General features: G+C 30.6%; 1 protein-coding gene across 3 annotated transcripts in view; it reads right to left on the reverse strand.

Moving 5' to 3' along the window:
• Positions 1-17,054, reverse strand: part of LOC145268833 (chromodomain Y-like protein 2) — an 89,834-nt gene that overhangs the window by 15,040 nt on the left and 57,740 nt on the right. For all 3 annotated transcript variants that reach the window (XM_080124494.1, XM_080124493.1, XM_080124492.1), the window contains 3 exons: positions 16,106-16,515; positions 12,161-12,324; positions 390-600 (listed from right to left, as the gene is read on the reverse strand). In XM_080124494.1, coding sequence (XP_079980620.1) covers positions 390-600; positions 12,161-12,324; positions 16,106-16,515 — 785 coding nt within the window. The remainder of the gene's footprint in view (positions 1-389; positions 601-12,160; positions 12,325-16,105; positions 16,516-17,054) is intronic.

A 17,054-nucleotide genomic window follows, 5' to 3' on the forward strand; every position in this document is an offset into this window, starting at 1 on the left:
ACACAGAAAATTAGGAAGTATGTTTGCTGACTATAACCCCAAGTTTTATATTTATTATCTTGTCTAAAAACATTAAAAAAAAAAAAAACTAATTCTCTTATGATATGAGCAACAAAGAAAAAATAAAACATTTTATAAAATTATTTTAAAAAATAAAGATTAAAAGAAAATAGGAAAGAAAAATTAAAAATAAATAAAAAGTTAAATAAATTTAAATAAACATTTTTTAAAACAAAACAATTCAGAAATAAATAAAAATAAAAAATAAAAATGGAAAAAAAAAATGAAAAAAAAATAAAAATAAAATAAAAATGAAAATGAAAAAATAAAATAAAATAAAATAAATAAAAATAATAATAAATGAATAAAAAAAATAAAAAATAGTTTACCATGGCAATGCCGACAGTTAAAGGCATAGTGTATGAGGCACAGGCTTCTGGGGTTTGTCCGAGTTGTGTATACGGCAAATAAAAGGTGGCCTTGTCACTGGCGTAGGTAATATCACAGATGGGGAGAACAGCCATACCAGTACCGATGGCAGCTCCGGGTACGACAGCCACAATAGGCTTGGGAAATGTTATGAAGGTTTTGGTAAATTCCCTGCAGAAAAAAAAAAAAAAAAATTATGCTCTCGTTCAAAGAAAACTTTATTCCGCCAGTCAACCACAATCACTCCCATTCCGTGGTGTTTTTAAAGATTGTGTTAATAAACGTTGTTATTGTTTATAACAAGCGCTTTCTGACATTTTCTTTTGATTGCTTGGCAACTTTTCTTCCCTCCAGCAGCAAATTCAATCTTCGTCAACTGGACTGTACTCATCTCTTCTTTCTACGGATCTCAAAGCAATGTGGGCGTGGAAGGAAACCAAGAAAGACCAGTCGAAACATGGTGATCATGAAACCATCGGCCAACTCTGTTTCGTGAAGATATTGTACCACATAACCAGTTAACATAAAATTTATTATTAGTTTAAATAGAATATTATTTTCATATTATAAATCTTTTTATAGATTAAAATCAGTTGGAAATACGAAAATATAGATAGCCTTAAAACAAAGATGGCGACCATAATAAACACACGATGTGAATTTTTCTATATGATCAATTTCCAACACGGTCATGCTTATTTCTTTTTAAGCAAAAATTTCTGGTTTTATTTCTGACTAGCAGGGGGTACCCGGCGATGCCCGGGTGTTTTGAGGTGTGTGGATTTGGGTAAATCAAAATTCGGGTGGGGGGTGTTGGGTTAAAATAAGAAAAATGTTTTGGGAGGTGAGTATGAGGATCGAACCTGAACCCTGGAGGCAAAGTTTATATATATAAAAATAAAGGTACAAGATTTAAAAATCTAATTTAAATTGAATCAAAAAATTACCTTGGATCTATTTTATATAAATGTACATTCTGTTGCACTTTTTTAAAAAAAAATCATTGAAAATTTTATATCTATATCATTAATTGCTAGATGCAAGATAATGTTTTTAAATTACAACAAAATGTATGTTACATGAAATAAATCCAAGGTAATTTTTTAATTCAATTTAAATTAAATTTTTATACCTTACTTTGTAAAATTTATAAAAGTGCACTTTGAAGATGAATAAATTTCAAATTGAATCTTGTACCTTTATTTTTAAGGCCTATAGTAAAAAGATTTTGTTTAACAATTTTCATGTCTTGGATAAAATGCTTTTCTAACTTGTATCTTATTTTTTTAAGATTGTATTTTAAAACTCTCCTCTCTATTTCAGTTTTGTATTTCTCCTCACACCACAACTCATTTTTTGCAACCCCTCTCTTTGTAATACAGGTCTGAATAATGCGAAAATCTGAATTTTTTAACAAAAACTTTAAAATAACTTTTTTAGATTAAATTTTTTAAACTTCTTTCAGAATAGAAAATCTTTAAAATTTAATAAGAAACCTATTTCAGATAGGTTTCATTAACAAATATTCAGTACATAACGAGAAAAATAGAGATGAAAATTTCAAAAGGACTGTATAACTGGTTACGGTCAATAGTAGTCCTCGCCAGCGAAAGTCTTTGTTATTGTTATTCTATTATTATTTAAAACATTTTGTGTCTTGCTCTTTTGCGCGAGGACCAATATATATATATATATATGTGTGTGTGTGTGTGTACTAGCAGGACGTCTGGCGTTGTCTGGTCGTACAATATGCTTTAACATAATATTTTAATTCATGGATATTGTGCATATATTATTATTTATAGAATCAATCCTTTATTCAATATCAGGAGGAATAATTTGCCTGGTGGACTAATTCGTAAAAAAAAATTTTTTAAAATAAAACAAAAATAATGATAATGTCGTTCATCAAATTCCGTCCGTGTTTGTTTACAATATAACGTCAGCTGATATTTGGGCTTGACGATGAATGCCCTGAAAAAGTCACTTCTGATTAATGTTTAGTTTTAAAATATGCAAACAAAGAAATGATTTGTGGTGATTTTATCTGGTACCTCTTTTATCGTAAATTGAACTCATTAGCAGACCCCCCACCACCACCACAAAAAAAAAAAAAAAAAAAAAAAAAAAAAACAGATGCAGTACACCCGGGCTTGAACATGGGACCATTCGATCTGTAGTTGAATGCTCTAGCACTGAGCTATGCCTACAGATGACAATTTAATTTTTTATAAGAAATCATTTGCTAAGATTTTATTATCTCCCTTTGCCAGTGTAAAGTAAAATATTCCCCCCTGTAAAAAATTTTTTTTATCTATAAGAACAAGAAACTATTTTTATAATCGGATTTTTTTGATTTTTGATACATATTGGATGAATTTCTGTACAAAACATATCTAAGAACGCTGCCAGACATATAAATTAGCTTTGTGCGAAGTTTGCAAAAGATAGGTTCCAAAATGGCTGAACCTATGAGAAAGGAAATCACATACATGCACACAAACTGACTTTTATAGAATAGTAGAGACATATATATATATATATATATATATATATATATATATATTATTATTATTAAAATCAAATATGGCGTAAATATCATAAAACACAAATGCAACTACTCTTCTGATTTTTTTCATGCACAAACTTTTTTCATTTCTATTTAAAGTTAGTTTCTTATTCTTTTGATGAGGTTAGGTTGAAAAATATTAAAAAATTGACATAATTATATGATTGTTTCTGTGCTACGAAACAGGTAAATATTAAAAAATTGACATAATTATAGGATTGTTTCTGTGCTACGAAACAGGTAAATATTAAAAAATTGACATAATTATATGATTGTTTCTGTGCTACGAAACAGGTAAACATTGAAAAATTGATATAATTATATGATTGTTTCTGTGCTACGAAACAGGTAAATATTAAAAAATTGACATAATTATATGATTGTTTCTGTGCTACGAAACAGGTAAATATTAAAAAATTGATATAATTATATGATTGTTTCTGTGCTACGAAACAGGTAAATATTAAAAAATTGACATAATTATATGATTGTTTCTGTGCTACGAAACAGGTAAATATTAAAAAATTGACATAATTATATGATTGTTTCTGTGCTACGAAACAGGTAAATATTGAAAAATTGACATAATTATAGGATTGTTTCTGTGCTACGAAACAGGTAAACATTGAAAAATTGATATAATTATATGATTGTTTCTGTGCTACGAAACAGGTAAATATTGAAAAATTGACATAATTATAGGATTGTTTCTGTGCTACGAAACAGGTAAATATTAAAAAATTGACATAATTATATGATTGTTTCTGTGCTACGAAACAGGTAAATATTGAAAAATTGACATAATTATATGATTGTTTCTGTGCTACGAAACAGGTAAATATTAAAAAATTGATATAATTATATGATTGTTTCTGTGCTACGAAACAGGTAAATATTAAAAAATTGACATAATTATATGATTGTTTCTGTGCTACGAAACAGGTAAATATTAAAAAATTGATATAATTATATGATTGTTTCTGTGCTACGAAACAGGTAAATATTAAAAAATTGACATAATTATATGATTGTTTCTGTGCTACGAAACAGGTAAATATTAAAAAATTGATATAATTATATGATTGTTTCTGTGCTACGAAACAGGTAAATATTAAAAAATTGACATAATTATATGATTGTTTCTGTGCTACGAAACAGGTAAATATTAAAAAATTGATATAATTATATGATTGTTTCTGTGCTACGAAACAGGTAAATATTAAAAAATTGACATAATTATATGATTGTTTCTGTGCTACGAAACAGGTAAATATTAAAAAATTGACATAATTATATGATTGTTTCTGTGCTACGAAACAGGTAAACATTGAAAAATTGATATAATTATATGATTGTTTCTGTGCTACGAAACAGGTAAATATTAAAAAATTGACATAATTATATGATTGTTTCTGTGCTACGAAACAGGTAAATATTAAAAAATTGATATAATTATATGATTGTTTCTGTGCTACGAAACAGGTAAATATTAAAAAATTGACATAATTATATGATTGTTTCTGTGCTACGAAACAGGTAAACATTGAAAAATTGATATAATTATATGATTGTTTCTGTGCTACGAAACAGGTAAATATTAAAAAATTGACATAATTATATGATTGTTTCTGTGCTACGAAACAGGTAAATATTAAAAAATTGACATAATTATATGATTGTTTCTGTGCTACGAAACAGGTAAATATTAAAAAATTGACATAATTATATGATTGTTTCTGTGCTACGAAACAGGTAAATATTGAAAAATTGACATAATTATAGGATTGTTTCTGTGCTACGAAACAGGTAAATATTAAAAAATTGATATAATTATATGATTGTTTCTGTGCTACGAAACAGGTAAATATTAAAAAATTGACATAATTATATGATTGTTTCTGTGCTACGAAACAGGTAAATATTAAAAAATTGACATAATTATATGATTGTTTCTGTGCTACGAAACAGGTAAATATTGAAAAATTGACATAATTATAGGATTGTTTCTGTGCTACGAAACAGGTAAACATTGAAAAATTGATATAATTATATGATTGTTTCTGTGCTACGAAACAGGTAAATATTAAAAAATTGACATAATTATATGATTGTTTCTGTGCTACGAAACAGGTAAATATTAAAAAATTGACATAATTATATGATTGTTTCTGTGCTACGAAACAGGTAAATATTGAAAAATTGACATAATTATAGGATTGTTTCTGTGCTACGAAACAGGTAAACATTGAAAAATTGATATAATTATATGATTGTTTCTGTGTTACGAAACAGGTAAATATTAAAAAATTGACATAATTATAGGATTGTTTCTGTGCTACGAAACAGGTAAATATTAAAAAATTGACATAATTATAGGATTGTTTCTGTGCTACGAAACAGGTAAATATTAAAAAATTGACATAATTATATGATTGTTTCTGTGCTACGAAACAGGTAAATATTAAAAAATTGATATAATTATATGATCGTTTCTGTGCTACGAAACAGGTAAATATTAAAAAATTGACATAATTATATGATCGTTTCTGTGCTACGAAACAGGTAAATATTAAAAAATTGACATAATTATATGATCGTTTCTGTGCTACGAAACAGGTAAATATTAAAAAATTGACATAATTATATGATTGTTTCTGTGCTACGAAACAGGTAAATATTAAAAAATTGACATAATTATAGGATTGTTTCTGTGCTACGAAACAGGTAAACATTGAAAAATTGATATAATTATATGATTGTTTCTGTGTTACGAAACAGGTAAATATTAAAAAATTGACATAATTATAGGATTGTTTCTGTGCTACGAAACAGGTAAATATTAAAAAATTGACATAATTATAGGATTGTTTCTGTGCTACGAAACAGGTAAATATTAAAAAATTGACATAATTATATGATTGTTTCTGTGCTACGAAACAGGTAAACATTAAAAAATTGATATAATTATATGATCGTTTCTGTGCTACGAAACAGGTAAATATTAAAAAATTGACATAATTATATGATCGTTTCTGTGCTACGAAACAGGTAAACATTAAAAAATTGATATAATTATATGATCGTTTCTGTGCTACGAAACAGGTAAATATTAAAAAATTGACATAATTATAGGATTGTTTCTGTGCTACGAAACAGGTAAATATTGAAAAATTGACATAATTATATGATCGTTTCTGTGCTACGAAACAGGTAAATATTAAAAAATTGATATAATTATATGATCGTTTCTGTGCTACGAAACAGGTAAATATTAAAAAATTGATATAATTATATGATCGTTTCTGTGCTACGAAACAGGTAAACATTAAAAAATTGATATAATTATATGATTGTTTCTGTGCTACGAAACAGGTAAACATTAAAAAATTGATATAATTATATGATCGTTTCTGTGCTACGAAACAGGTAAATATTAAAAAATTGACATAATTATATGATTGTTTCTGTGCTACGAAACAGGTAAATATTAAAAAATTGATATAATTATATGATCGTTTCTGTGCTACGAAACAGGTAAACATTAAAAAATTGATATAATTATATGATCGTTTCTGTGCTACGAAACAGGTAAATATTAAAAAATTGACATAATTATATGATTGTTTCTGTGCTACGAAACAGGTAAACATTAAAAAATTGATATAATTATATGATTGTTTCTGTGCTACGAAACAGGTAAACATTGAAAAATTGATATAATTATATGATCGTTTCTGTGCTACGAAACAGGTAAATATTAAAAAATTGACATAATTATATGATTGTTTCTGTGCTACGAAACAGGTAAATATTAAAAAATTTACATAATTATAGGATTGTTTCTGTGCTACGAAACAGGTAAACATTGAAAAATTGACATAATTATATGATTGTTTCTGTGCTACGAAACAGGTAAATATTGAAAAATTGACATAATTATATGGTTGTTTCTGTGCTACGAAACAGGTAAATATTAAAAAATTGACATAATTATATGATTGTTTCTGTGCTACGAAACAGGTAAATATTAAAAAATTGACATAATTATATGATTGTTTCTGTGCTACGAAACAGGTAAATATTAAAAAATTGACATAATTATATGATTGTTTCTGTGCTACGAAACAGGTAAATATTAAAAAATTGACATAATTATATGATTGTTTCTGTGCTACGAAACAGGTAAATATTAAAAAATTGACATAATTATATGGTTGTTTCTGTGCTACGAAACAGGTAAATATTAAAAAATTGACATAATTATATGTTTGTTTCTGTGCTACGAAACAGGTAAATATTAAAAAATTGACATAATTATATGGTTGTTTCTGTGCTACGAAACAGGTAAATATTAAAAAATTGACATAATTATATGATTGTTTCTGTGCTACGAAACAGGTAAATATTAAAAAATTGACATAATTATATGATTGTTTCTGTGCTACGAAACAGGTAAATATTAAAAAATTGACATAATTATAGGATTGTTTCTGTGCTACGAAAAAGGTAAATATTAAAAAATTGACATAATTATATGGTTGTTTCTGTGCTACGAAACAGGTAAATATTAAAAAATTGACATAATTATATGGTTGTTTCTGTGCTACGAAACAGGTAAATATTAAAAAATTGACATAATTATAGGATTGTTTCTGTGCTACGAAAAAGGTAAATATTAAAAAATTGACATAATTATATGGTTGTTTCTGTGCTACGAAACAGGTAAATATTAAAAAATTGACATAATTATAGGATTGTTTCTGTGCTACGAAACAGGTAAATATTAAAAAATTGACATAATTATAGGATTGTTTCTGTGCTACGAAAAAGGTAAATATTAAAAAATTGACATAATTATATGGTTGTTTCTGTGCTACAAAACAGGTAAATATTAAAAAATTGACATAATTATATGATTGTTTCTGTGCTACGAAATAGGTAAATATTAAAAAATTGACATAATTATATGATTGTTTCTGTGCTACGAAACAGGTAAATATTAAAAAATTGACATAATTATAGGATTGTTTCTGTGCTACGAAACAGGTAAATATTAAAAAATTGACATAATTATATGATTGTTTCTGTGCTACGAAACAGGTAAATATTAAAAAACTGACATAATTATATGATTGTTTCTGTGCTACGAAACAGGTAAATATTAAAAAATTGACATAATTATATGATTGTTTCTGTGCTACGAAACAGGTGCTGTCAAAAATTAAACATCATAACATACTGAAAGTAGGTATCCCAAACTGGCCTAGTTTAGGTGCGAAAACTAGTAAAGTAAAATTTCCCTTAACTTTAACTTGCGATATCTCGTTTGTTTTTTGGGTTATTTTGATATGGTTTTTATTTAAATAAAATTTAATCTTTTGTCTTTATAGATATATAATTCTTTTTTTTGTGTCTTTAATAGTTTTTTTTTTCAGGATTTTTCAAGTTATGCCTCTAATTTTGGTAAATATCGCTTTATTTTTTACACAAAAAAAAATGTTGATGTTTTTCAAATTTGTTGCGCTTCATATTGTGAATCTCTAAGTATATAAAAATGGTATCATTTTAAAGAAAAAAGGTCACTTAATAACATGGTGAGGTTATTAAAAGGTTATAAGTGGTTTTTCTAAAAAAAAATCCAACTTGAAAACTTCAGTGAAAGAAACATGAAAGAAATTTTATAGTAAGAATTCCGAAAAAGGCATCGTTTTGTAGAGGAATATCTCCTCTTTAATAATCTGTTGGTGTCATGTTTATGGCCCCATAAATCAAGGAGCGCACACTAATAAAAGTTGGGGTACCTACAGAGATTTTCAACTTAATGCCAGAGAGACCAATTATCAACTGTCAGCTAGCCAGCAGCAGCAGCACAACGTACTGACTGACTGAACGGAAAAACATAAACAAACAACTCGTTTCACGATGGACTTACCAAAGTTCTTAAGTGAGTTTGTTTTTTCTTTATTATTTAAAAGTTATAGAAAGATATTTTTTTAATTAATATTTTTAGAACGTCATTAAAAAAATGAAAATTTACAATTTAAAAAATAATGCCAGTTTATTTTCTATAGCTTTTTTCAAACTTTCATATTATCTTTCATCGCTTTCTCCTTCGGTTATGGTTGGATAAACTTCAGCATTGTTAAATTATTTTAATTAAATTAATTAATAAAACCGTGTACAAAACATTTTTAGTTGTGTGTGACTGATGGAAACTTTTAATTTTTTTGGTTGGATAAACTTTAGCATTGTTAAATTAGTTTAATTAAATTCCATAAACAAAACGTTCGGCTAGTGACTTATGACGATAAAGTATATGTTTTTGTTATTGTTCAGAAACATAAGTTTTTTTAATTATGAAAAAAAAAGAGAATTAAAAAAAAATTATTTAAAATAAATTACTTAAAATAAGCATTATTTATTTACTAATTTTTTGTTTCTTTGTTTTGGATTCGTAAAACATGTCAACATTTACGCTTTGTAGAAAAAAACTAAATATAAAAACTCAGTTCCAAGGCTATATATTAGCAAATATATTAAATTATTTTGTCCTAAAATTTGAAAATAATTACATAAAAACTTTTTATGTCAGCATTAACAGAAATTGTGACAGAACGCATATTAATTTCTTTTTTTTTTTTGTCGTCACCCGTACATACACTCATAAACAAGAAAAGTGGTTGCAGGACAGAATGGCTGGCATTCTGCAGCAAAGATCTCAAATCACAAGTTATCGGGCAAATAGGTTTAATTCTCTATTTGAAAATGCCCTGGCAATATATCACCATAAAGAGCACATAAAATTATTTTTATCTCTGTTTGCAACATCTTGCAATATGAAATTACAGAGTGTTTTGGCTGACATTTCTGATGAGAGACTACATTCCCTACTTGCTGCAGTTGGTTTGCTGAACATTAATTTGACCAAACCTTTCTGGAAACTTGTTAACAGCACTGTTCAGTATGTTGACTTCCATCACTATATCAAGAAAATGGCTCCAAGTTTAGAATGCTGGATCAACAATCCCCAGTTGTTATTAAAATCTGACTGTAAAGGTGTATTTAATGGGGAATTCTTTGAGGAAGGCAATGTGTCTCTCTGTATTAGTCTCACGGCCCCTGAACTTGTTTTAGAATGTTTGCGCAAGATACTCAGTTCCTCATTGTCACTAAGCACCAGTTGCATGACTTTTTAGAAGGAGGTGCTTTTGGAAAAGATGTAGATCAGGAGACGAGAGATGCCTTGAAGAGCTGCCCTTTAACAAATCTGTCAGGTGAGCATGCCTTTGGAGATTTAGATTTTAGCATGCAAACAAAACGACATGCATCACTACATAATCGATCATCTTCAAATATGCTTAAGCGCAATCGGACAACAGCTTGGTTGGAAGTAATACCATCAACAAAGAGGCAATCCATTCTGAGCATCTCCAGAAAACATGCAAAACATTTGCGACAAAAACATGCACAACAAGAAGCCCTTGTGAAACTTCGTGTCCAAGAAAAAATTGCACAAAATGAAAGATTAAAGAAGGAAAAAGAACGTCAAGCTGCTGCTGAGAAAGAGAGAATTATTAACTCTGTTATTAAGCATGGTGGTCCAGTGAAGTCTAAACAGATAAAAAAAATTTCAGAAAGTGGTTTGGAAGCACTCAAAGACCAATTGAGATACCTTAAGGTTGTTTTAGGTGTCAAAATCAACACCAGTGGAAATAAAGTTCAACTGGAAGCTGCTCTCTCTGACTACTTGAAAAGATCCAATTGATTCATCTCCACCTCCACCAAAGCAACAAAAAATGTCTTCCCTAAGTGAATCTGCTGAACATTCAGATAACTCCTGCAGTTGTGATGAAGATCCATCTCAGGATTTCTTCAGTTATGAACATCAAGGACAATGGGTAGCTGTCTACTATGACACCAACTTTTACATTGGCCAAGTCATTGATATTATATCTGCATCCAGCACTGTAGTAAAATTTTTAATGCAAACAAAAAGTAGAAAAGATTATTTTCGATGGCCTTTATCAGATGACATTGCACAAGTAGAGTCAGCATTTGTCTACAGATGGGATTTTGAGGTAATGCCAGCTTCAAGTGATGGTAGGATTTGGAGGGTTCCTGAGATATCTACCATAGCAGAAGCCTATGAAAGAATTCTGAGAGAAGATCGATAAGAAAGGAATTGTAGTAAGACCTAAAATATCTTTCTTACTTGTTTTTTTAAGTTGAAAGTTTTTCAATGTTTAAAAAAAATGATTTGTGCCTTTTTTTTTTGTATAAAAAATTTCTAAATATTGTCGTCAGTGCTTTTTTGGCGAGTTTAAATTTCCCAAAGTAAAAGTATTTCTGTGGCAAAAAGTTTTGTTATTAGAAACAAGGCAACCATTTTTTCTGAATTCCTCACTCCAAAATTAGTAAAGTTGCAAAGTTTCAAGCTTCTAACTTCAATGGTTACATTTTTACAGCAATTTCAGTAGCGTATACTTCTGACTCATTTTTTTTTACCTTTTTTGCCCTTTTTACAAAATTGCCTGTTTGACTGCTTTTACATGGTCCACAATTGAGTGGTTTTATCAATTTATAATTAAAAGAAAGAATTATCTTGATCTCTAATGTGTTTTGAATCATACTAAGAAGATTCAATACATTAGCTATTAAAATGAAATTGATATGAACAGTTAAAGTTGCCTTTCCGTGTCGTATTTTCACTGTTTTCGCGTTGATAGAGGGATTTTGCCTAGTGTTTAAGTTGGTTTCATCTAATATTTATTGCCTAAATTTGTATTAATTTTCATCTACTATAAGATGACATTACATTTATAAGGATTTTTCACTTGTTAGTAGCTTACATTTTTAGTTATAGACTATGAAATTTGGCTTCTCGGCCACGATAGCAAATTTCAACTTTCCGACAAACTTTGAATGATCATAACTTGATGGCTAATTGACCTACCAAAATAAATTTGGTATTTTTGTAAATGGTTTACAAAATTCTACATGCCCACATTACTTTTTTTAGATATGATAAAAATAAAATTTTGGTTTGGGATACCTACTGAAAGAAAGAAATGGTACGATGAACAATATTCAGGAATTTGGGACATAAACATTTTGTCATTTAGAGAGATACTAATAATTGTAATACATGAAACACATCTTTACCTTAGGGCATCGGCCATCTTTCGTGCTTGAACCTTCCGATCTCCGGCGAGCAGAAAATGAAGATCAATGCCTGAGCAGAAAATGTTGCCGACACTCGTGAACATCACGAGATTGCTGTCGTCGTATTTGGCAGAGTTTAAGGCAGAAACCACTTCTTGGATTACCTACAAACAATGAAAACAGTTTATGCTCATAGAATAAAGTATAAGAAAAAATTTTTTTTCTTTTTTTACACAGTGGTCACCACTTATAAGGCCCGGAAGCCACTCAGGGATAAGGGTTATTGCAAGTACATTACGTTAGTGTGGAGATTTGATGAAGTGTTTACTTAAGGGGGCGGTTCATTAGGAATTTGTTAACGTTGGACTTGAACACATCCAAGTTGTAGTCAGGTGGGAAGCAGGCAGATGGAACAGAGTTCCACAGGTGTGCAGTTCTAAGAAAGAAGCTTTGTTCATGGAATCCACGTTTTGATTTAGGCACAGATAAAGAGTGGGGTAAATTTTTTTACAGTGGATTCAGCTAGATGGGTGTTTTTCGTGAAAGATTACTGGGGGGGGGCAGAGATTGGAGTTCAGACGAGCACCTGCCATGGAAATAACGATAAAACAAGGATAGGCTCGCAACCTCTCTTCTGTGGGAGAGAGATTGCAGGGTAGAGAAAAGGGCATCCCCCACTAAGCCACAAAGTCTATTTTGTACTCTGTCAAGGCAGGATAGGCTGTTTTTAGCAGCTCCTGCCCAGATGTGGCAGCAGTATTCCATCCTTGGACGTACTTGACTTTTATATAGATAGAGAATTGCATCAGTAGTGAGATATCTTCTGGAGTGGTAGAAGGATCCCACCATCTTTCCAGCGACCTTGGCAACAGACTTGATGTGCTTCTATATTATAATATCGAAAACAAATATCGAATTTCAACTAAAACAAATAGTATGTACGTAATTGTCATGCCGCAAATAGTAACATGTCCAAAAATGATGAAAAACGATAAGGTAGAAAAATAATTATTAATGAAAAACTGTTTTTGATAAAGTTTAGACGAGGAATAAAATTTGTCCGACATTTCAGTGACGTTCATCATGTGACGTAAGCAACCGAACTTAATTATCTCCCTTGTCCACTTTTTTATTTTTCATAAGTGCCTGCATAATTTCACAAATTTCTTTTTTCATTAACAATTATTTTCTTCTTATTGCTTTTTCATAATTTTTGGATATGTTACTATTTGAGACCTGACAATTACGTAGGTACCATTTGTTCCACTTGAAATTCAATCTTTTTTTGTTTATTATAATAAAGAAGCTCCAATCTCTGGTGCCCCCCTCGCCAATCTTTCATGAAATAATAAAGAAACTCCAATCTCTGGTCCCCCCCTCGCCAATCTTTCACGAAATAATAAAGTTCCAATTTCTGATCCCCTCTCACCAATCTTTTATGAAATAATAAAGAAGCTCCAATCCCTGGTCCCCCCTCACCAATCTTTCACGAAAAGCACCTGTCTTGCTGAAACCAATGTCTAAAATTTTCCCCACTCTTTATCTGTGCCTAAATCAAAACGTAGATTCCATGAGTAAAGCTTCTTAGAAGTGCACGTCTGTGGAACTCTGTTCTGTTTGCCTGTTTCCCACCTGACTACAACTTGGAGGTCTTCAAGTCCAACATAAACAAATTTCTGATAAACCACCCCCTTAAGTAAGACCCTTTATCAGATCTCCATTACTAACGATTACTACGATATTATCCCATTGATTACTGTACACGCAATAACCCTTATCCTTAAGTGGCTTCCAGGCCTTGATAAGTGGTGACTACCATGTAAAAAAAAAAAAAAAAAAAAAAACATTATTCTAAAAGACAGGAAGTCATTCTTTGATAAAGCAATAGTCATTTGTCATGAATCGTCTGAAGTTTTAATATTCACAATAAAATGAACACTTTCACCAAGAATGAGGGAAATGGAAAACAAAGCAAGATGAAGAAAGACAAAATAATAGAGAGATATGGGGGGGGGGGGAGAAACTGAAAGAAAAATAAAACCCAGCCAAATAGCGACAAAAATAAGAAGGTAAGGTTTTAATGATTTCAAAGCAATGAGAAATGTGTGTGAGGACAACTCTCAACCTATATACTCAACGAATGTTTGATCTACAGACTTGAAATTTGGGATATATATATATATATATATATATTGTCAAAATTATTATCATCCCCTTGACTTGATGAATAGAAACAAACAATTTTATTAGAAAAAAAAAAAAAAAAGAAAAGAAAAAAAAAAAAAAAAAAAAAACTTAGAGCCAAAAAAAAAGTTCCCGAGCTGTCTGTTGCTAAGATTTTGCTCTCAGCTACAAAGAAAGTCCTTTGTGTGGTAACAATTATGAAAGATAGAAAGAAAAAGACAGATTGGTTGAGAAGGCCTGCTGCAATGAGATTTGAACCAACATAGGATTTTTCTTTTTTATTTAGAAAGGTCAAACTACTTTAGCAAAGTTGAAAAGAGTTTGCTACCTTTGTTTGCAATTTAAGCTTACATTTTGTAATGTATATTTTTAAAATAAAAGTCCTCTCGAGTAGATTAGTTGAATCACCTACAGACAAAGATAACTTGTTATCTGAAATAATGTTCTGAGAGTGTTCTTTTATAGCGAGAAATTTATTTCCTCAATTTCCTGAAGGAATAGCCTGGAAAAAAAATACACGATTCTTCATATAATAACGTACTCAGAAAAGGCAAGAAGTCCGGTAAAAAAAACTTCCTAGTTTCTTCTTTGAGTTCAGTCAGAATAGAAATATTCTTTTCTGTTGACTTAGAAAAACTGCCGTTTGAGACGTATCCATTTATCGAGTTATAGTGATAGACACTTCCAATTCAATCTTTCCTTGAAGTTAATTTCTCTCAGTCAGATACAAATTTTTCAGGTAACTCATTTTAACATTATAAACTTCGCCAGGTAACTTAGATAAGTTCACTTCAACATTTTAAAAAAAGTTAGCACGTCTACACATTTCAAATGTCAAGTCTGAACTGCCAACTTCAGCTTGCATTTTATTACAAAATGCACAGACTAATCAACAGGTAGAAATTAGTCCCATGACCAACATCAGCAGCAGCAGTGACGCAAACTAAAGAGAAAGGAAGAGGAGGAAAAAATATCCCCCTAAAATTTTACACGATCGTTAAAAAGTGTTTTCAAACCTACTTATGCTTAACATGCGCATTGGTAAAACAGCAAACAGATAAAAATCCGACAACTCCCACGTAACAATTTCAATTTTAACCTCTTAGTAGCCCATTTTTCCGGATCAAAACCGATTAAAAAAGTTTTTCACATGTCTGAATATCCTATATACCAAATTTCAAGTCAGTAGATCAAAAAATTTGTTGAATATATGGGTTAAGAATTGTCCCGACACACAAATCATCTATAATATAAAACTCACATGTCAGATTAAATGTATGTATGTATGTTTGCCTAAAACTTTTGACACAGGCGATCGATTTTCACGAGATTGGTATCGTTTTGAAGCTCGACTCTTCGGACGACAAATATCGAAAAATGGCTAAAAACATTAATTCCTTCACCCTCAACTGGCACTTTTCTACAGGGAGGAGTTGCTTTTTTTTTCCGACGATATTTTCGAAAGTCATGCCCCCCCCCTCTTCGATTGACTAGCCTTAATTTAAACCTTCGCCACTTATGGTTTGGTGATGGGCACAACAGGAAAGACGTCACGTTTTTTTCACATTCTTTTCCTCTATTGCGATACGGGTTCAAGCCTGCCTGCCTGCCTATTATCACTTTTTTTTTTTTTGCTCAACACACACCTCCAAACACCCGGGCACTCAGGTTAGTTTAATCTAAATGCAAAAAAAAATCTCAGATCCAAGTTCTTACAGATTTAAAAAAAAAAAAAAGTTGCCAAGCATTAGTATCCCTTACCTGTGGGTTCAGTGAATTCTTGAGTTCCGTATGCGTGTTCAACCAGATCTGAGTGCACGCCTTCGACTTTTTTACAACAATCTCTTTATATCGAAATGCACACTCGCTCTGGCGAACACTCAACCTCCGTTCGATTTGCGTCTCTTCGTCGCTGCTATCCGTCTCTTCCTTCCGTTTCTGCTTTCTCACGTGTGGTTGGGGCGGCACCTTCGACATGAGCAGGCGATATGTGGCAGTTGACGGACTGGAGGGGATCATTGGGGACATTTGGAATGCAGGTACGTCTCCGTACAACGTGTCCATCGACATGGTTGGCTGGTTCACCGATGTTGTAAACTTGCTCTGATTAATTTCAGCAGTGTACGCAGTTACGGCAGACACAGGCTTTATGCTGTTAACTCCAGACATGGCTAAAATAAACAAGAAAAAAAAAAAAAAAGTTGGAAAAATACACGACAAGTAGTAGTTACAATGGAAACAGCAACAAAGAAACGATTCCCATTTTAATATTTATTCATCATCGTCACTTAAACCTGTTTATAAATTTGGTAAATGCTACCTAACGCCACAACAGAACACCGACCACTCTAATTTGGTTTTTTAGGGGTATTCGAGGTCGCTGACAACGAGTCTGATAATCAAACCCGCTGCAAATTTACCGTTTGCATGGTATAAACCCCCTAGACCATGGGACTATTTTATGCCATTTCACTGCCTTCGGTAGTGTTTTTCTTACATAATACGTTTGCGTGCGAACGAGCGTAGTGAGGTGTCATATCACATTGCGTAGGAATCTTTCAAATAACAAAGTTAACAAAAAAATGTGTTTTTTTTAATTGATCAAAAAATAAAGTTTTCATAGGCAGTTTGCAAAAACATAACCACCAAACATTGTTTTTTGTTCTTTTTAGGGAGGAGGGGGGTATTCCATTAATAGGTGCTTCTGCAG

The sequence above is a fragment of the Euprymna scolopes genome, chromosome 44, assembly GCF_053919585.1.
Source record: "Euprymna scolopes isolate OS-2025 chromosome 44, ASM5391958v1, whole genome shotgun sequence".
Taxonomy (NCBI): domain Eukaryota; kingdom Metazoa; phylum Mollusca; class Cephalopoda; order Sepiida; family Sepiolidae; genus Euprymna; species Euprymna scolopes.